The sequence below is a fragment of the Pempheris klunzingeri genome, chromosome 3 (assembly GCF_042242105.1).
Source record: "Pempheris klunzingeri isolate RE-2024b chromosome 3, fPemKlu1.hap1, whole genome shotgun sequence".
NCBI classification, from domain to species: domain Eukaryota; kingdom Metazoa; phylum Chordata; class Actinopteri; order Acropomatiformes; family Pempheridae; genus Pempheris; species Pempheris klunzingeri.
The window spans coordinates 18,361,081-18,382,562 of NC_092014.1; the positions used below are offsets into that span (position 1 = coordinate 18,361,081).

General features: G+C 40.2%; 1 protein-coding gene across 1 annotated transcript in view; it reads left to right on the forward strand.

Moving 5' to 3' along the window:
* The window catches only part of prkcaa (protein kinase C, alpha, a), a 140,245-nt gene that overhangs the window by 34,068 nt on the left and 84,695 nt on the right, over positions 1 to 21,482 (forward strand). Inside the window, exon 3 of the mRNA XM_070854270.1 lies at positions 17,214 to 17,296. Coding sequence (XP_070710371.1) covers positions 17,214 to 17,296 — 83 coding nt within the window. The remainder of the gene's footprint in view (positions 1 to 17,213; positions 17,297 to 21,482) is intronic.

Sequence of the window (21,482 nt, forward strand, 5' to 3'; positions counted from 1 at the left end):
GGCTGTTTTAAAAGACCGGTCCCCCTAATTTGAAACTCTTCCTGTCAAATGTAATTGGGAGCTGTGAGAATTGATGAGTTGCTTTTAGACTGTCTGCCCCTGAGTTTGCATTGTCTGACCTCACAATTGCAGGTTGTGGGTCCAATTTCAGCCTCAAGATCGGCAGATGAGGTTTTTTGTGCATCTGAGATCAGTCTTTGGTGTATTTAGCAGATCCAAGAAACTGCAGAAAGCATCAAATTAATGTTTCAGTTGATCTGTCTGTCTACACCCTCTTGTCTCACTCTAATATTTCTCTCTCCTTCATCCCCCCCCCCCCCCCATATATTCTCGGCACTTGTCCAAAAGTAGGCTGGTGTTTGTCTGCTCTTACAGCACCACAGTCTTGAGCCCTTGATAAACTTAATGATACTAAAAAACTGTCTGCCACTGAATCTGTTCCTACATTGTGATTGCACAAAGTCAACAAAATCTGACTAATTGGATGGGCAGATGAATGAGATGTCCTCTTGCTTATATCTCTCCCACCTTAGCACTTTATCAATAGTAACTCAGCGCCAAAAGTGAACTTGGTACCTCAGTGGAGTGTGATTGTAAATGAAGACACCAAATTAAGCACAAAAAAAGCCGATTCCAGCATTATTACCTTGCACTGAAATACAGTGTAGTGTAATGATATTAGTAATGAATAATAATAATCATGATGATGATAATAATAACAATAATAGAAATAATAGTAATAGTAATTGAATCACTGTCAATACCCCCTGAAAATGACCCATGTCAAAATCGAACACCATTAAAAAGTGTCTCCTTGCCCTCCACTACAGCAGTTAAAATGTTAGCCTCAGGGTGCTTTTTCACTGGTCAATGTGGTATTGATTCCTTGGTTTTGGCCTTTATGGTAAAATCCTTGAATGGTTTAGAAAATGAATGTTATAGTGCCTTTCAGCGCAGCCTTAACACCGTCTTTGTCTGCCACAGATGTGTCCTCATGATACAGAGATGTCCCTCTGTGTCACTATGTTAAGGTGTCACCCATTATGGAGGGCTTTAAATGTCAGTGCACAGCAGTGAATTATTGAAGGGGATAAAGATGCACCCATTTATCAACACGACAAGGGAAATCTATCAATGGATGGCTAGAATAAAGATATGGTGACAGTCTTCACGTTAATGTTTGGTTTTGCTAGGAGGGCAGTTTTACCTACTAGAAAAGTTCAGTCTTCTAGCATTTGACAAAAGCTTCTTCTAGGAGGTGCTTGAAATCTAGTCAGCCATTTATGTGCAAAGCAACGCTCATAAAGATATTGAGCTCTCTCTAACATCATTCAGTGTCATGTAAATGAGGATACAAACATTGAAGATACAAATTGAGATTGTGACTTATTGTTGGTTGAAAATCTTTCAGTTTATTTTGATAAACTTTATGTTTGAAATCAAATAAGCTGTAAGCAAAGGTTCATACCTCTTACAGCTCAGCTCACATGAGCCTCGTTGACAATAGCTCATGCTCATGTCCTCATTTTCCTAGTGTGAATAAAATTTGGACGTACACGGTCACAGATGGAAACATCCTCACAAATTGAGAGGATTGTGTGATTGATGTTATGCATGCTGAAGTCTACAGGCTTTCATTTCAGCCAGATACTAGTGGTCAGATTGTACCAGTTAGCTTGAGCTTTTCTAAAATGAATTCTGATAAAAATCTGAATGATTATGATGGTCTTCCCAAACCACGAGGCTGCTAATTTAATGCTCAACTATTCGTCCTCTTTACACCCACAAAGTTGTACTTTTCTCCAAAACTACCATAGAAAAGGCTTTTGTTCAATGAATGCATTATATCACTACAAATGGAGATGTCACTTCTTGCCTCCCTTGGGTTTGTTTTCCTTGCCCTGCAGAGAGATTACTGACTGTGCTTTGGATTAGCCCTGCCTTTTCGTAATCCCATTAGGACTCTACCCTATCAGTTACTTCAAATCTCAGCCAGAGTGAGCTTACTTGTAGGTTTGCTGATTATAGTCTACAGTAAGTACTTAATAGTGTTCTGTCAGCAAATATTTTTTGACTTAGTTATTGAGGACCAATAACCTGTAAATTTCAATTTAATCAACAACTGAATGTTGGTGCAGGTTTTAATTCATGCAAAACATCTTCTACCCCTTTGTGTGTTTCTGTGTTATTCTAATTAGCTACAAATGCTTGTTTTCTTGCATTTTCAGTCCAGAGTTTGTACGGACTTACTAAGACTGCTAATTTGATTAACACAAGCAACCTACAGCAAGATAGAATATAAAAATCAAACTTTACATCTGCAGTGCCTGACTACATCTGAAAGATGGACGTTTGCCAGTTGTGTTAGTGTGATAGTGTGCTGGGTATTCAAGCATTACATCATCCACATCTCACAATGGGTAGCAGTCAAGAACGAGTACTGCAGTGGTCTCAGACAAGCGCCCAGATCTCCTTTCAGAGATCAATAGTTTCATTTGATTTGAAATGTTTACCAGTATTCTCAGTCTATCTAAATATCAAATGATCAATAACTTTGGAGAAAACAAAAAGATCTGTATGCTCTGCAAATGTGAGACCTTGTGTTTATGCTGTGGAAAAGCTGTCCAAATAAAACCCAGCTGTTTCTCCCCTCCTGCTCGCCTGGAGCTTGAAACAGGAAGCTGGGCCCAGCCCTCTGAGCCTTCTTGGAGGAGGGATACAAGGTTGGTAAGAGATTGTCCTGCGGAGAAACACTGCGGCAGCTTGTGTTTAAAAAGACATTCTTTCATCTGTTTGGGGCCTTTTGTAGGGTGGTCGAAATATGAGTCAGTTGAACTTTTTCAACACAGTGGAAGGTGACAAGGCTCTGTGTGATGCACATCTCACTTCAGTGAAAATAAGTTTAAAAGTGAAGGATTTGCTTTCTAATCTGGCTCTGCTTTTACTATAGACGGACACACTGGAAAAATTAAGCTAAAATCTGTAGCTTACATGGGCAAACCATTCACTTATATTTCTTCCTTTCATTAGATTGGTTGGCACATCCCCAGCAATAGATCTTTTATACTTTCATATCGACAGATAGCTCTGTCATTGCCTGGCTGAGCATATTAGCACTAGCATGTTGCTGGTTTGTTCAACTATGGTTCAGGACAACCAAGGCACTGCTGTTCATAGACATACAATGCTGCCTTACAGACCAGGAACAGAACTAACAGCACTAACTAAACACAGTACATAGTAACTTTGTACCAGCAAGTTTTATGGTCACATTCCTTTAGGGCTCACCAGTTGGATTCTCTTGCTGGCAAAGCTGCCCTGCCTCACTATTGTCTCTCTTTGTCCCAGCAAAGCAGGCCAGTCTCCCTCCAAACTGATGGATAGTCCTGCCAGGTGAAGTGTTAAGACAGCTTGAGAATGCTATGCTGTTATGTAGCCAAGCCTCCCACTAGCACGACCCCTTTTTCCCAGAACACCCTAATCTTTTCAGAGCTTTTCTTCAAATTGGCAACGTTCGATGCAAATACAAATGAAAATAATTTAAAGTGGAAATGCAAAACAAGCAAATAACGAAAAGTCTCTCCCAAGGTTGCTTGTTCTTTGTTCACAATTTATTTATTTTGTCAGAGGATGTTGCTTTTTTTTTTTTTTTTTTAGTTTCAGTGAATTGTTAATTAATACCATTGCTGTTCCAGTCAACATTTCAGTATTTTTTGGAGCATAGGACTGTTTTAAATCTATGCTAATTTTGCTCTGCATGGCTGAGTTGTGGTATGTCCTGAGGGATGTTCACTGTACATAGTGTCCACAGCCACAGGAGCTGAAGTGGTTGAGGAGACGCAGTGTGAGAACTGGCACAAAGCCAGGTCAGGTTAATCCACTGATGTGTTTGACTGGAGGTGTTGAGGCGTTGAAGAAGAGAACAGCCTCGTCTGTCCACAGTCTTCCACACAGGCTAACTAGAAATTTGTCTCACGGCTCACAGAACTGTCCTCCTGGGAGAACAAATGTTCACACCCAGTGGGCTTGTGTCCTTTTCAAGTGCTGTCGTGAACCTGTTCACGCTACAGAGCAGATCTCTGCTGACTGCTAAACTGGAGTTTCTGACTTTGTTCCCTACAGTCCTGCTGATTTGGGACGGTTCAAAATGGTTTATATATTAAGCACAGGGCTCAGAGGCAGGGTGGACCCAAATGCACGAGGCAAGACACATTTAATCTGGTGACAAACTCTTTAATACAATACAATACTTACATGGACAAGATACTTACTAATTACATGGCATGACAATCTATGGCTTGGTTTGCAAAAACACAAGTGACCTATGATGCTCGGTTGTGCAAGACAAAGGGAGACGCAGACTATTTATACAAAAGGTAATGGGGAACAGGTGGAAACAATCAGGGCGGGGCAGACAATCACTAATGCGGGAAAACAGGAAGTCAATAGCCTGAAACGAGAGGAGAGTTTAGTTTTCAAAATAAAACAGGAAGTGAGAGACGAGACAAAACACAAGTGAACAAAAACAACTTAACAGACACGACGAGACATGACATTATAATCTGCTTTAAAATCGACTTGACTTCTGCGCGTTACATAGAAATGTATGCATTGTTTTTAACGTTGCTTGACCATGGCGTTTATTTACTGCTGGGACCTTACTTGGTGAGGAATAGAATCTGTTTGTCCATTGCAGTTTTAATTGTAAATACAATTCACACTCTCACATGTAGCAGGTGAGCTAAGTAATTAATATGACTGCTTATCCTTTTGTCCAACACTCAACACTCAGACTTTCAGTCTTTCTCTGTGCTCAGATGTAAATGTTGCACTTCACCAAGCATCACACAGGCTGGTCAGAGCTGAAGAAATATCAGTGATGGTACTTCACCTGGACCAGCCAGTGGGGTTGGTTTGAGGACACTGGAGCTATTTGTTTTTATTGCCAGAGAGCAAGAGACTGCAACCCTGAACATTCATGTTATTCCTTCAGTAAGATGTTTCTGTGGGTGTGCAGCCTATTTCTAGTCCACTGCTGTGTGCAACAGTTTCAGTCCTCCAGCTCATTTGTTGGCTCTTTGAGTTAAGTGCATCCCAAACTTTTGCCACAGTTAACTATAATGTTTTTTAAGTTGTAACCAGGAAATCTAAATTACATATAGATTTCTGTGTAACCACATGCTTGCACGTTCTGTGTATTTGCACAGTGGTTGTTATACTTGTGTTGTCCAAGATGAGCTTCATTATCTGTTGATTTGCACCTTGGAGAAGCCATTAGCAGCTATTGAGTCATTTATTTGAAATCCCAAAGAATCCAGACTCTTCAAAACAAGCCAGCCATGGGTGAAAAGGCCTTCCTTACCTCAAAGGAGTCACTCAGGCATTTATCAACGGCCGGTTAGCAGAGATGGGCTGCATCTTGAGGAGAATGTTGTTCATGTAGACTCTCTCTCTCTCTCTGTCTTTCTGTCTCACTCACACGCACACACACACACACACACAAACACATACGCCCACATACACACACGCCTCACAAGCCACTCAGCATGCCAAACCAGTTTCATTAGACGAATGAATATCCCACTGCATCCATACCCATCTGTGAGCTCGGTAAGGATCAATTAGTTCAATCAACAGGATGGCTAATGAATAAGAGACCTGCTCAGTAACTGCTAAGATTGGATTTTTTTCTATTCTAACACTAGGCAATGTCCTAAATGATCATTGACTGGCTCAAAAATCAATAACCAACGGATCAATTATCAATGATCACTCAAAACATATGAAATACAAACTTCATGCTCTTCTTAAATGAGAGCTGTGTTTGATATAATAATAATTGATGTGGACTCTTTATTTCTGCATCACAGTCACATTCAGTGTAATAGTTCTGCCACTGCACAACCTACAGGGTATTTTTTAGAGACATGTAAGAGTAATTTCTAACTTAAAACAACAAAAAGGGCTGTAGCCTACAGTGGGCTCCTGTGATCTCCTGACAACAGACATTAGTCCTATTAAGCAGTCTGATCACTGTGTCCCGATCAGTTTTATAAGGGCTAACTTGGCACAGTTATTCCAGCTTTATAGAACTGCTCATTCTGAACACTGAAAGCATCAGTACAGATTGAAACATTGTGTCAGGAACAACAGCAGCAACAGCTTTGGGCATGGTTAGTTAATAATTCTTCCCTGATCCAACTATTAACAGATTAATCATTAACATCCATAGTTTTATTGTTTGTGTATCTGCGTATTATTCATTTTTTGTTCCTATTTTTCTAGGGTGTATGTGTTTTCCAAGGGTAAGGCAGTGTGTAATCACCATTTAGAAATTTGCTATCAGCTTTTAATTTAATTCTCTTTATTCTGTACTGTTATAAATTATAAATTTCATGCTCGCAAATGCTAGCTGTTGACCTTTTTTAGGACATTATCTTACCACCATTATCTCCATAGCCTTTGGCATTTTAGGCCACAGTTTGACAGGAGAATATGTTGATTAATGTGCACTGAGCCCCAGTCCCCTCAGAGCAGCTCCTTACATCTGCTGTACCGCTGACTCTCTGCCATACTGTTTCCGCCCTACCTGTCACACAGACGAGTAAGACAGGCTATTATGGCTGATTCTAATTGTTATACCTACAAGGTTCCCCTCGAGGGTCCATTGAGTAATTGTTGCAGACAGCAATCCAAATCCTTCTATCACATGCCATGCCTCTTGACCGCTCTCCCCCACAACTGGCCATTATGTGTGCAGTGTGCACAGGACTCTCTCTCACTGTCCTCCAATTATGCTTTATTTCTTTAAAGGCATCATTTATACAATCAGCATGTTTCCCATGTTTCTTGAACTAAGCATTGATTAAGCCTTTTAAATCCTCATAGTCTTCACTATACTCAGGAGCTTTTGATAACAGGTGGAACATAATTGCCATTTTGAGTACAGAACCTGTCTAGCATAATTGGTCTCTGACAGCAGCAGGACTGGGTCAGGGTTCAAAAATCTAATCCTACAATGGCTTGGGGCACAGCTGAGACATTTATGGAGGACTTTGTAAAAGGATTTAAATATAATTAAGTGTGATTTTAATTGGATCTTGTTTATAAATGCTCTAAAAGAGCTTGGGGAGTTATGGGGGAGAAAGTCAATCATGACAAGTATTACTGTAGTTAAATCTCAGTCTTTATGACAACTTGGATACAGCAGTGCATGCACGGAAAAATGATGACATTTTTGAAATTTTCCCACACACTCTTTCACTCAGTCTGTCCAAAGTTTGAGCCCGCAAGCTGTGTCAGTATTTCAAGATGCATATACCATGTGTCATACAGTGTGTATGTAGATACAGTTGAAAAGGGCCTGAATTGCTTTTATGTCTGTAACAAATGAACATTCCTCCTCTTAGGCCTTGGCTTATAAATGTCTTTAAATTGCGTAATTCCTAGTTATAGAAAAAAAGATCAGCCTCAGCCCTGATGGCAAATACATTCAGCTCTGTGCCAGAATTCTCTTGTAACATTTTGATGGAAATATTTAATATTTAATAAGCGTGTATGGGCAAAGAATATCTGTAAGGTCCAAAGACACTGAGTTGGGGTGTTTGAGCTTTACATCAAACTGAGCCCAGTTTCATTGTGCAGTGGTTATGAATAACGTGATTGCTGAATACTGCTGGAGCCCCATTTCACTGAATAGCTGATAGGTATGAACCAGAATATGATTAGACATTCATACCAGGCCAGTTCTCCCAGGGCTTTGCGAAACACGTCCACACGATGAAATTAGTTGTTAAGACGGGCCTTTTGAATAATATTTCTGCAGAGTATGGTGAATTTGCTTGTTTTCTTGTTCTTGTTTCTGGTACTGTTTACTACTAAAAGATAAAAGATAAAAAGAAAGACCACATCATTAGGGCACAGCTAATGCTAATTGTAAACCATCTTATGACTTGTGATAATAAAGACAGCATCATACTGAATTAAAAGGCCTCATTCTGTGTATATTTCCTCATTGTTTATTTTCCCTCTCTTTGGAAGAGAGAAGTTCATGTTCAGAAATAATTAGTTTGTTGTTTATTTTCTGATGCTATTAAAGGTCTGTTTAGTATAGTGATTGTGTAAAACACACCTGTTTTTTCAATAACTGTCATATGAGAAAAAGACATGAATCTTTTTTGTCAACATTTTCTGCTATCTATCAGAGCAATACTTGGCGTTTATACAGTCAAAAAAAAATACTGGTTGGACCTTCACCTCACGGAGAGTAAAAAGATTTTTATGTCTACATGCTCAGTAAGAGTACTTACAGCTGCCTGTCTTTCTCAGACCAATGAGTGGCTTCATTCAGTTGCACCCAAGGTTTCAATCCTTGCTTTGAGATAGGTTCTTTAATTTCTTTTGATAACCTCTTTATGGCTTGTTACCTAGGAAACTGCCCTTGCTTTGTCCCAGTATGCCCATGCCTTTCTAAACATTTAGTACTTCAAGGTGGGTACTTAAAGTACAATGCAAAAGCATGGGGGTGGACTGTTATACTCTGTCGCTACCCTGTAACTGTATCCTTAAGTAGCAGCAAATCTTCTCTTCTCTTCTCTTCTCTTACTCACTGCCTGTCGGTATACAGTACATTCAGGGGCAGAATCCTTCAGAGGACATGGCCTCTGAGCTCTGGTCATTCAGAGGACTCGAAGGCCAGGCTGAATCTTCACCTTGTTTGTAAAAGTGATCCTCTCTCTCAGAGAACAGAATTTTCAGAGTTTATGATGTGGACATTGCCCTTAAACAGTTCTGTGTTAAGTGTAAATATTGCTGGGAAACTGGGGCAAGTTTCATGATACTGAAGTTTACAGTACAGGTTTTGGTGTTTAACCTCCACACATGATGCATAATTGGCAAACATCGTGTCAGGTTAAGTAGCATGTGTGTCCATGTAACGTCCATTCCCTTCTAATGCCTTGTGATTCACTGCTAACATAAACAAACAAGTGGAGTTTATGGCTGATTTCAATGATTTATACCCAGCTGTGGCTTCTGTCCAGTTCAAATAACTAGTAATAAGTAACCACCTGAATGCAAATTCTTGATAAATATGACATGGTCATGTGACATCTCCTGACCCTACAAGTTTTCTAATTGGCTTATCTAGCAATTGACTGGTGCTCAATTGATCGAGGGATACTGAGGGAAAGCATTTGCAATTTACCAGTAAACTACTAAAATAGACACAAGGGAGCTGCTTTTGGCAGGTTATTTTTTCAAGTCAATTCAAGTCAATTCAATTCAATTCAATTTATTCTTCTTATTTATTCTTATTTATATCACAACAGAGTTGTCTCACAGTGCTTTACAAAGTTCACTGAAATAAACAAGAAGTGTAAGCGAACAAATCTAATAAAGAGTCCAGCAGTTGATGAGGCCAATGGATCAGTCTGATGGATCAGTCCGAGGCATCACCTGCCCTTTATGACCCTCCTTCTTCGGGAAGGAAAAACTCAAAAAACCCAGTGGGAAAAGAGAAACCTCCGGGAGCACCACAATGAAGGAGAGATCCAGCTCCCAAGGACGGACAGGCTGTAGCCTTGGACAGACGCACATCCATTGGCTGATGGAGAACCACATCAGCGGGACCAGGACCAGGATCCATAGGAACCAGAGAACTACATCAGCAGAACCAGGACCAGGACCCACAGGAACCAGAGAACCACATCAGCGGGACCAGGACCAGGACCCACAGGAACCAGAGAACCACATCAGCAAGGCCAGGACCAGGATCCACAGGATCCACAGGATCCACAGGATCCACAGGAACCTATTTGACTGCTCTTTCTCCATATAGACAGAAAGAAAAGGACTGCCTACTGCAGTCAAGAATAATGGGTTGTTACAATGGAGAACAATGAAGAATATAGAAACTGTTGGTGCAAATAAGGCAAGAGAGGAATGCTGACAGAATAAGTTTTTTTTGCAACTCAGTCACAATGCCTCCTGTTTATTTCTGTTGTTTATTAGGTGGCAGCTGCACCTTGTAGAGCCCTTGTTTGATACAACATATTCAAACATACTCAAGTGCATTCAGGTCTGCGTCTGTCCCATAATGAAGTAGACGTGGGAATCACTTTAGTTTTTGGCAAAATCACAGTTTCTGTTAGCTTTGATAAATACCAACTAATCACTTTTCTACTCTGTTCTAGTAGCTGCACTGCCAGCAGTGTAAAACGGACATGGCAGCTATGACCAAGGTTAAAGATATAATCCACAGAGGTCTGTGGATCATTTTTAGTGAATAGATGATCAGCTATGGAACATGTGTTAGTCTGTGTGTTAATGTTACAGAGTTTCTGTATCACCAACAAAATGTAGCCTATTGGTTTCCATGACAATGCGATGGATAAGGTTCGTGCTACTTAACTATACGGCTTTGTTTGGTGGCATTACTAACATTTACCTGTATAATGTGTTTCCTTAGCTGATAATCTACATCGCCTATAGAGAATATCATCAGTGAAAAGAGAGCAACACTTTTTTTCACTGATTTAAGCCAAAATTTGGAATATAGCCTGGTTCAGACAAGGTCAAGTTGTATTTAAACCTTCAACTTTAGGCACAACATGCCTCACTAACCCACTAATCTTGCTTCATTGTACACCCCTCAGGGGTAACAAAGTCACAACGCTTTCCACAGAGAAGTTGATGTTACTGCAGAGTTTAGAGTGATGCTTACACTGTGAGGAAGATAATACGACTACTAAATATACTACTTTGAGCATGAGCATGTCATAATATATTTCCTTTTGTTTTGATTCAAATCCATTGATTAGAAGACATTTCAAGAGATATCTTGTAACTTTTTGCTGTTGCGTGTTATGCTATGGTTTTCAGTCCTACTTCAACCATAGTTGAAGTATTTACAGTATGACAGGATTGTAAACAATTAGAAAAGGGGAAGAACCTGTCTATGTGTAACTTAGCTGCAGGACCTGATGTGTAAATTGCTTCCGAACAACCAGTCAGTATCTAATTACAACACGTGTTCAGAGGTCAAAATAATCAGACTTAAAAACTTGTCATGTTTTCTTCTTAGTTTCTAGTTATACAGAATTGACTTTTACTTCAAATGCTCAGCAGCAAGGCCTGTGGTTTATCTTGAATAAATCTTGCTACAATGAAGCAATCATGATTTTTCTTAATTATTTTGCAGCTCTGTTCCGTTTTCTGTGGCCCTTAAGTAAAAGTGTTTATCCTGTAAATGTTTGGTATGATATCTGATATATGAATAAATCAAGAGAGAAGATTTCAAGATAAAAGCTGTTGATGGCTCTGTTTTATTCCAGCAATGGCAGCACTGTTTCACCGTCAAAATGAGAGATGATCACAAACTCACTTTATATGCTGTATATTGTAATTTAATACCAAAGCCATTTTGTCAGACAAGCTGATTTTCTTCAGGCGAAATGTTGGTGTAGGTATCAAATCATGTGGCATGGAATCTGAGTGTGAGACCATTATGTTAATTTGATTGCTTGAAGTAGTTTTATTCATTACAGATTTTTTTTTTTTTTTTTAAACAAGTCTCTCTACTTAATGCACTTACTTGCATACCAATGATGCTGAATCTTAAAGCACAAGCTTTATTTATTTCTAAAGTGATCACTGTTATTCATTATTAAATGGATGTCATTAAAGAGAGAGAGAGGGAATTTTATCAACAACGTCTGGTACTTGTTCATAGCCCTTTTTACTTAGAGGGCATGTTTGAGCCCTTTCTATGAAAAAGCACAATAATGTCTCTATTAATTTTTCATTTTCTGCCATGGTGTTACTTTAGATAATGAATGACACGTCATGGCCGCTTATGTCACAGTGATGCACGATGGTGTCAGCTTTAATATCCAGACCTTTAAGTTATGGTGATAGTGCATGCAGTCGTTGTATGGTGTTGATGGTGAGGCACTGAGGTGGCTGCCTCAGTGTTGTTGACCTTTAACATCATTTTATCATCATCACTGCAGATGCTGCTGAAGCCATCACCGCCTGCAGCTGACGGCTTTAGTAGCATGACCTCTAAATAATGTTTGATTTAATTTTGTTACTCTGAGTTTGGTCTTTAGTGCGTGAGCGTGACAGTAAGGTAATATGTCAATGATGAAGTTTGCTGGTCGTCTTGGAGGTGGTTGTGGAGTGTTACACAGATGTGTCAGTTTGAAAGTATACTGGCTGATGAATGTGTTTACTAAATGTCATGGCAATCCATTCAATAGCGGGTGAGATATTTCACTGAAAACCAAAAGTGTCGTCTTCATGGTGGCTTTAGATGACAAGTAAGGTGATGACTAAAGTCGGCAGGCTTCATTCTTGAGGGGAAATAGTTGTCTGCACTAAATTTCATAAAACAAATTGCATTGGCACGCATTGTGCACATTGGCATATATTTTAATAGCACGCTACTGTTTTTGATTTCTATTTATAGACAGTAATATAATCCTAGAGTTTCCCCTGTCACACCTATCTTGGGTGGTGATGACATGATTTATGCTGTTCCACTCTTACAAGATTAAAAGAAGTTGTGGCAGAAACACTGAAAAGATATGAGTTGCTGCCAGTTTGGATTAACCCTTGTAGAAACCTGTATTCTGTAGTAATTTACCTGATATTTCACCACATAAGCTTGACAAAGCAGTTGCCCCAGTTGTTTGCTTTTCTCCATCATTATGCACATTGTGCCCATGTAAACACTGTCCTCTCCTATGAGAGTTCTCAGTGCCCTAGTTCAGACATCTACTGGCAGTCGATTGGTTCAGATTTAAAATTTCATTTTTAAAAGAGATGTGTACAGAATTGAGGCACACTCCTCACAATTTCCTAGAGCTTGTGATATAATATGTGTTTTTGCTAGACAACTGGATCACTGACAGTGCTCCAAAATGACAAGATTGGCATGTGTGACAATATCAACCTGTGAATGAAAACCTTTTATCCAAGCTATTTCAATATATTATCTTGTCCCGGTCAGATCTAAATTGTTCCCGTTTAATGATTTCATCTCAGTCTCCTTTTCATGGCTTTGGAGTTATTGTTTAGTGACAGTAGTGAAACTATTCCAGGCTTTCAAATAGAGAAAAGAACCACAGGGAATAATGAAAGCTTCCTAGTCAGGGAAGAGAGGCTTTTGTCGAGGGCACCAGTGGGCTGCAGGGCGTCTAGATAGTTTGATCTAAAAGCTTTCTCCTCTGCAGTTCCTTTGTTTTAGCGAGGCACCTTGCAAATAAATGACATCTACTATACATATCTAAGAACTGTTGAATTAAACCATCCCCTCTTTCTCATTTCCTGCCTGTATTCAAGAAAAAACTTCAGGAAATTGCTCTTCTGAACTTGTGACCTGGAAAAAATCTGGAAGAAATTGATTTGCCAGAGTGGGCGTAGGAGTGGGTCTGAGTTATATTATCTTTTGTGAAGGAAAAGGATTTTTCTGTTTGTGGTTTGGAAAGCAATAAGTATTGATTTAAAAACCTTCATTAGACCCTCACTTGCTGTATAATGAATCAAGTCCAGAGAGTAAGGAAATTATTAGGTTAGGGGCTGACAAACATCTCCAGTTGCACTAACCAAACGGTTTGAAACACTGCAAATTAGCTGCATTCCTTTCTTAAAGATGACTAAGCTGTTGACAGAGGTGTCTCATCTCATTGCTTGCATATTTTAAAAAATGTCTCAGCTGGCACACCTACAGGTACATGACACAGTGAACCTTAATTGCTTGTGATTAAAATTTTAGTCCGTGAAGTCCCTGCTTTGATCTAATAGCTCTTAATAGCAACAGCTTTTAATAGAAACTGACCACTCTGACCCTGATGTCTTCGGTCTGCCTTACTTTTGTGCTTTACAAGCATTGGAGTGGAGTAGCTTCTAATGATTTGCTAAGATAAATGCACTTGATTAATAGACTAATCAACACTCTCCTGTTGAAATATAGAGTACATTAATCCTTGCAATTACTTTGAAGCTAGTTTGATACCTTCTAATAGAGATGTTCCAGTAAGATGGCGTCAGAGGTGATGTATGTGTTTCCCCAGAACAAGACCACTGGGACAACCGATCACAGGCAGCCGAGCTCTAATGAGAACGGCAGAAGATGGCGAGCTTCGACCCCCTTCATCTTCAGACACTACTGACCTCCTTCTTCATTGCACTCCACCTCTGTAGCTCACATTTTTACCCTCTCCTTCTCGCCTCTCTCTTTTTCCACGGCATACCCTTAACAAACAAGGTTGATTCTATCGATTCAATTTCATCTGTTACATGAAATAGTTGTCCAAGCCAGAAAATAATGATGAAGGTATTTGGATTGAATAAATTAAACCCATTCCATCAAACATCACTAGAGTGTCACCGACTAAAGTTTGCTGCCGATCATAATCAGTTATAGTTATCTGCTAAATCTTTTCAGCACACTTTTAGCATTTTGTCTGAAGTCAAGTCAAATCAAAACACAAAACATAACCTTGAGAAATCACTGTGTTGAAAGCATGTGCAAGAGGAGCTAGAGGTTTCAATGAGAACTGATTGCTGCTGGTGAGCATTGATGGATAAATGGACAAGGAATTTAGCACCCCCATACAGAAAAACAAGACAGTGATTTGGCATAAGCAGGGCTGGCTGTAGTGTAGTGTGATCCGGTATGCCTTTGGTCTTCACAGCTGGTGTTGGTTTGAATCTGGCCTACTCGCACTACTATCAGCTATTTACTGTAGGATGAACTATGGAGGTAGTGAATCAGTGAGATGTATGACCTGTCTGGTCTGTGGGTTGGCGTGTGGTGTGAGTTATGGGTCATGGTTTCATGTTGGCTATTGATTGCCCTGACTGATGGCTCCTAGACGGCATGAGGGGGTAGTATGACTTGAATTGTGGTGGTGAAATATGTGTGTGCGTGGGCGTTGTATTGATTTGCCATCATTGCATGTGAATACCAACATGTTGGTAATTCTAACTCTTTCTTTATTATCTAATGCTGTGTGTACTAGAAATGATCATATTTTCTAGTTTCCCGCCTGAAGAACAGATCTAGCCAAAACCACCACAGCATATGTATGTTTATTTCTTATGACTGATTGTAGCACAATAGGCAGAGAAGCTGGCTTGTGTCCAATGTGCTGCAGTCACTGACTTACTGAGTATTGAGTACTTGTGAAATCGGGGCTGGGAAAGTGCATTATCTCTAAAACAACAACGACTACTACTATTATGTATTTCACTCCAACTGGAGCTTCTGAGCCAATATTTACAACTGTAGCCATGGTGTTGAATTTAAAGGGCATCCATGCAAGAAAAACATGTCTGTTGATAACTGGCATTGCCTTGCCCGGTCCTGCCAAGCATCAATGGTATTTGCATAGTTTGAACCTGATGGCTCAGTATGTTTTAGTATCTACAGTATAAAATATTCATAAACCTTCATGCATATGCAGGCACATAAGCAGAATTTACTATGTGTGACTCGGACAATGCGGTGATAATCATTTAGACAGAAATTATTCCCTTTATGAGTTATGACTTACAATAATGTATCACATAAACCTGATTTATAAGCTGTCTTTCAGTAGAATCAGTTTTACATCGCAAGTATTACACAAATATGCTGTGCTAATGGGGTGTTACATTCATAAATAAAGTCTTTATTCATGATTTTAAGAGAGGCATCTCTGTGAGACAGATGGTGGATGGATGCACAGAGGTTGACTCATGCCAAAACAACAGTGATCACAAGTTAAAAACAATAACCATATTCACATTAACAGCAGCACTTTCATTAGTCAGTTTGTGTTTTCATGTCTAAATGGTAATTAGGACTTTTAAAGGATACATAAATGGGCATTAACTGGTAGGAATACAAAATGCATGAATGAACTGAGATTGTGTCAATCATTGGTCGTTGCTGCTGCATTGCCTTTATGTATCAGCTGTCAGTCAATGTCAGTTTGGGAGGGGCTTATGTGACTTTTGGGGATTTTCTGTCGATCAAGCGTGGATTTCTGTGAGATGCTTTTTTTCCCTGTCTGTTCAGCCACAGTTGCCATCACAGCTCATCTTAAGTACTCACTTCTTTATGTTTGGGTGGAGCTGTTTGAGAAGCATGCAGTGGAACGGCGAGAGGTGATTTGTAGACGGATGGAAGTACAAGAGAGCTGCAGACAGTGCACGTCACTTTGCTCCACAACAGTAGTGAAGTAAAGAAGAATCAAGCAAGGTCTCTGAAAATGCATCACATCACTGATGCAACATAAACCACTAATGGAGTCTGCTCAGGGTTACTCAGTGTTAAGTGAAGACTATTGAAAACCACCAATTCAGATGCTTTTATCTCATGCCGCAAGTGTCGGCCTTGAAAACATTAAGACTAAGAAGAAAGGGAGGGACGCTCTTGTCCATCAAAAGGAATGAAGGGCGGAAGTAGCACTTACCTAAGCATAGATATGGTGAACAGGTGACGTGGACATGTGAATACGGAACAGTGAGAGCAGGTATACGTTTTTTGTTATTTATACCAGACAGCTCACACAATTAGCCCCCCTCCCACTGTCTCGTCTTGGTGTCAGACGTCTTTTGAGAGCCAGAAACAGGCGCCTTCCTCCACTTTGAGTCGGCTGCTTGCTTGGCTGCAGACTACACTGCACTCCCTGACCTGGCACTTAGACCACGAGGATGACACTGTGTGCTCTGGCAGTGTGTAGGTGCAGATGTATTCAAGTGTGTAGACCTGAGTGTGTTCTTTGTAGCTGCGTGTTCAGTACTCGTCAGCTGTCGGTTTGTAGATGTGTTGTAGTGTGCTTCATGTGCATGCAAAAGTGTGACTGTGTGCGTGTGTGGTGTCTGCTTTAGCTCCTGTCATGTCAGTGAGGAGGTGGCACTGTACTGTGCAATAAGAGCAGTCAGCCTGCAGGCAGGACTGGCCATCTGGACACATGATAAGGAGCCTAGCCCAGACATCAGTCGTTGTTCCATCCCTCTCAGTGTTATCAGATCTCTCTCTCTTTCTGCTGTCTGTCCACATATCAGTCAACAATGATACATTGTGTTTTAACCATCTCACTCTTTCTCTCCCTTTTGTTGTCCATCTTTCTCCATCTGTCTGTATGTTTCTTTCTCTCTGAATCACTCTTTGAATCTCTCACTCTTAACGCTCTTTTCTCCTCTCTTCTCTTCCCCTGCAGTTTGCTGTTTTGTGGTCCACAAGCGATGCCATGAATTAGTCACGTTCTGCTGCCCAGGAGCAGATAAGGGGCCTGACACAGACGTAAGTAACCCAAGACCAGCTGTTGCCTCTCACGTGTTTGTCGGTGACGAGGTGCCTTTCCTGTCATTGTACTGAAGTACATATACAGTGTAGCCAATAAGCAGTCCATCCTTCTTGTATCATGGAGCACCGTAGCAGAGGAGGTAGAGGAAAGCTGAACCTTCCTCTGACATAACTTTCCAAGCCCCTAGAGCTGCAAAGTGCATATTCCAGTACCACAAAATCAGCCCTCTTTATTATGCTGTTCATGACAAGGTAAATATTGATCACCGCAAACTGTCTCACATAGAGATAAGTATAGTTTACACTGGTAATACAAGCTAAGCATATTTGTTTCAATAGATCTCAAGAGAAGAGCTCCAATCTTCTACTTTAGTTGTATCTATTCAAAGGCCATTCAAATGTTAAATTCAGTCGACTCATGATTGAATCACAGCAGCAGCAGGTGGCTAATTCGATTCATTTAATGTTAATGTTCCAGTCGACTCACCAGGCACCACCTTTAGAGGAAGTGATTTAAATATTCCACTTAGTGAGTCACCGTTTCCAACTCCTTAAGGAGAACAAAACTTATTCTCTGCCTGTAATAATAAAATCAAGGTCGATATTTTTTCCTCCAAACTAAACATTTGTTTGAAAAACAGGTTGTGAAATGATAACATGCCAACAGAAGCCTCCATCCTCGGAAGGGTTATGGAGTTCATGGTGTAACTCTAAATAATAATTCTAATTCATCCCGCGGGAGTTCATACAAAAGACGACTGGCAGATTACTGTGCCATTAGGAATGACCTGCTCTGGCTCAGAGACAGATGGGAAATGTGGCCTGGTGGCCAAACCAACACATTTACATCTGTTTAGACCAGAGCAAGAGTTGTAAAAGCAAAGTAAAATAAAAGTTGGTTTCTTGCAACTGTCTGAATTAATGATTACATTAACAAAACAGATAGAGATTGAACAGTAGTCAGCACTCTGTCAAAATGTTTGGATTAGTTTAGCTTCTTGGTGTTATTTAATGAATTGACATTTGCCAGTGAACCAGTTCACTTATGCATTTATACATTTTGTACATTAGAATTCTGCTGGTTAATTTAATCAACATGTTGAACTAAATAATGCTTTCTGTTACAAACTTTAAATGCATTAAGACAGAATTCTTTCATTTGAGATGCAGATGGTGATCAGCTCTTCCATGACACATTCAATGAGCTCTCCCATTCGCTTCTTCATTGCCATCAGCCACTGCTTACCTACTTGCCAAGTGTGAAACTCCATTTACATGCCTGCTTGCCTGTTGGGCATGCATTACAGCAGCCCAGCCTGGCCTCTGTAACTGGAGATATGTCAGTGTGTCATTCAAGATCATCAACCCAGACTCTTTAAATAGAGCACGCCACGGATGACACGGACGCCGTAACAGCAGAAAATAGTCTTAGCCGGGGGATTCTTGATTCCAGCAGACTCTGAGGTTGAGAGTAGTGAAGGAACATTAGATTTTCTGTTAGCAGAGCAGTTGACTTTTAACGACCTCAGTGACATCAGTGTGATGCAGGACCCCAGTTTCCCAATTTTGTATTGCACTGAATGCATAAGTACAACTTTGTTCACTTAATCTACTAGGAGCCCCTTATTAATTTCTGTTTAATACATTAAAATGTTTCTAATTTAAACAGAAATTTATTTTCTAGATTCTATTTACATACTTAAATGCCATTTGTCATTGCCACACTTCATTGTAAGGACAGGATATAATGTCGCATACTTTATACATGATACAAAAACAGTGCCTCACAGAAGAGGACCAATCCGACTAGAGCAGATTACTTTTAGAGCACCAGAGTCTTAAATTATTCTCAGCCTTTTGTTCATGCCGGCACTCTGTATGGTTTTATGACTTTATAACTCTACAATTTATGTCCCCATGTAGCCACCACAAACCAAATCCCTGTCTTTAAAAAGGTTATCCCTTGCTATATTAAAATATTTGATGCTCCCTTTTAGTATACATTTCTGTGCACTTAGCAGTACTGTTGCCATTGGCAACCACACATATTACATGGCTTGCTGCCTCCCAGGCGTGCAATCCAGGAAGGCAATAACTCCCTTGGCCAACAAATATCCTGAAGATCTGCAGTATCTAGGCTACCTGCATTTTATGACTCATGTCTGTGTTTTATAACTTCCCTATTGGAAGAAACATAGCCAGCAGGTCTTTTCAGTAGCAAAGTCGTCACGAGTCACCTTGGATTGACAGGACATGATTATCATGAATACATTCTTCCTCACAGCAACAGCCTCAGGGTGTTGTTTTAAGGGAAGGTTAGTCTGCAGAATTGAGCTGTACAGCCAATCTAGTAGTTTGCCAAAGAGCACACTCAGTGGTTTAGTTTGAGTTTCAGATTCAGTTCGAGTGTGCCATCTTTGCCAAGATTGTGATCCATCTCCCACTTTCAAACCACTAGATTACTGCCTCTCATGAAAAAATGGATATTACTGTATTGCTCCTGGCAAAATAATGCTGTATTTTCCAAGCAAAGTGAATGACAGAGTGTAGTGGAGTATAAAATTGAATTGCAGAAAATGCTCAAATCATTTGTTGTAATTGATAATACTATCACATGTAAGAACATTCCTTGCTAGTATGAATTTGTCTGATTAAAGCACTTAATTTAACTAAATGTTTTCGCCGAGTGGAACGTCTCTAGCAGTCGAGTAAGTTCAGTGCTTTACAGGACAAGACCATCAATAATGCAGGACCTTCCTGTTCCACTACAGGGGCTCAGTAGATGAAACTGAGAGGTTTTATGTGCTTGCGTATGCGTGGGTGTGTGACTGCTGCATCATTGATGTCCACTTAACCAGTGCAGCACATATTACCCGGGGCAATTTGTAAGTCTTTTGCACTGATTTCCTCCCTGCTTACACACACACACACACACACACACACACACACACACATACACACACACACACACACACATACACACACACACTCGGACACGTATATTCCAACAAATCACCCCTAACCCCTCGGGGCTGTTCAGTGCACAGATTGCTGTGCCAGAGTAACAGAGTTAAGCAGTATCACAGTGCCCTTTCTGTCTCCTCTGCTTGGAAACAGACAGAACTGACCTGAGGGTGACATGGCAGCCTGGCGGAGCTCAGACACCCAGAAAATACTCCAATGCCATTTTGAATGGTAATATACTGTATATAAGGATATTCTTCCCAATAGCGACCAGCAAAATGGTATCAAAAATCACAGCCTCGAAATCACTCAGTTGAAGGGATGCAGTCATAAGGTGTAAGGCGCCTTCAGTTTATCTAATTTGTCATATTAATGAGTAATGCCGCAGGAGTGATCTAATATTTAAAAGGGCAAATCACATGGGAGGAGATGGTTTTTGGCAGACTCCAGCAGGTCTACGAAAAATAGGTGTTCTGGGGACAAGGCTTGGGACACACACCGTCTCATTACAAGGACTCTGCTTGGGAATTGAAAACAAGATTAAACTGGAGTGGATCTAAATTACATCATCTGAGCCACAGGCATTTTGGCTTGTCACAGGCAATGGAGCCTTTCATCTGTGTTTTTAGTCCATTTCCTCCTTGCAAGAGTGTTGGCCATCTCTTTTAAAAAGACCTGTTCTGGCACAGAAGTTGTCAGACAGATGTCATGGTGTTCACCATCTCACCATTCAGCCACCCACTGGTGCAAGGAAGCAAACAAAGGGGGATCCACTTGAACACCTTTTCTGAGTGGCAGAGTTCCTGCGAAGTGTATTTTTATTGCCACTGCCAAAAAATGGTAAAATTAAAGTGGAGGTTGCCAAGCTGTTACAGGGGACTATAACAGTATCAAAAGGTGTCACATTTAATATTGTTGTGTATATTTGTTGCCATTTGAAGAAACGTTTAGACTTCTAAAAGACATTTTTTTAGACTTTTTTCTTTCTTTCTCACTTTGACTATCTCCTTTTTTCTCACAACATCTTATTCTGGTGCTTGACCTCTAGAATATCACATTGCTAGCGTAGGCCACTTGTTGCAATCCATGCTGCAGGGAAAAGTCTGTACTCAGATTTATAATTTACTATATAAAACTATAGTTTAACTATATAAATGTAGATAAGGATTGTTATTTTGTAGATTACAGGGAGTCACCCAAATATTTTGTGACTGTCTAC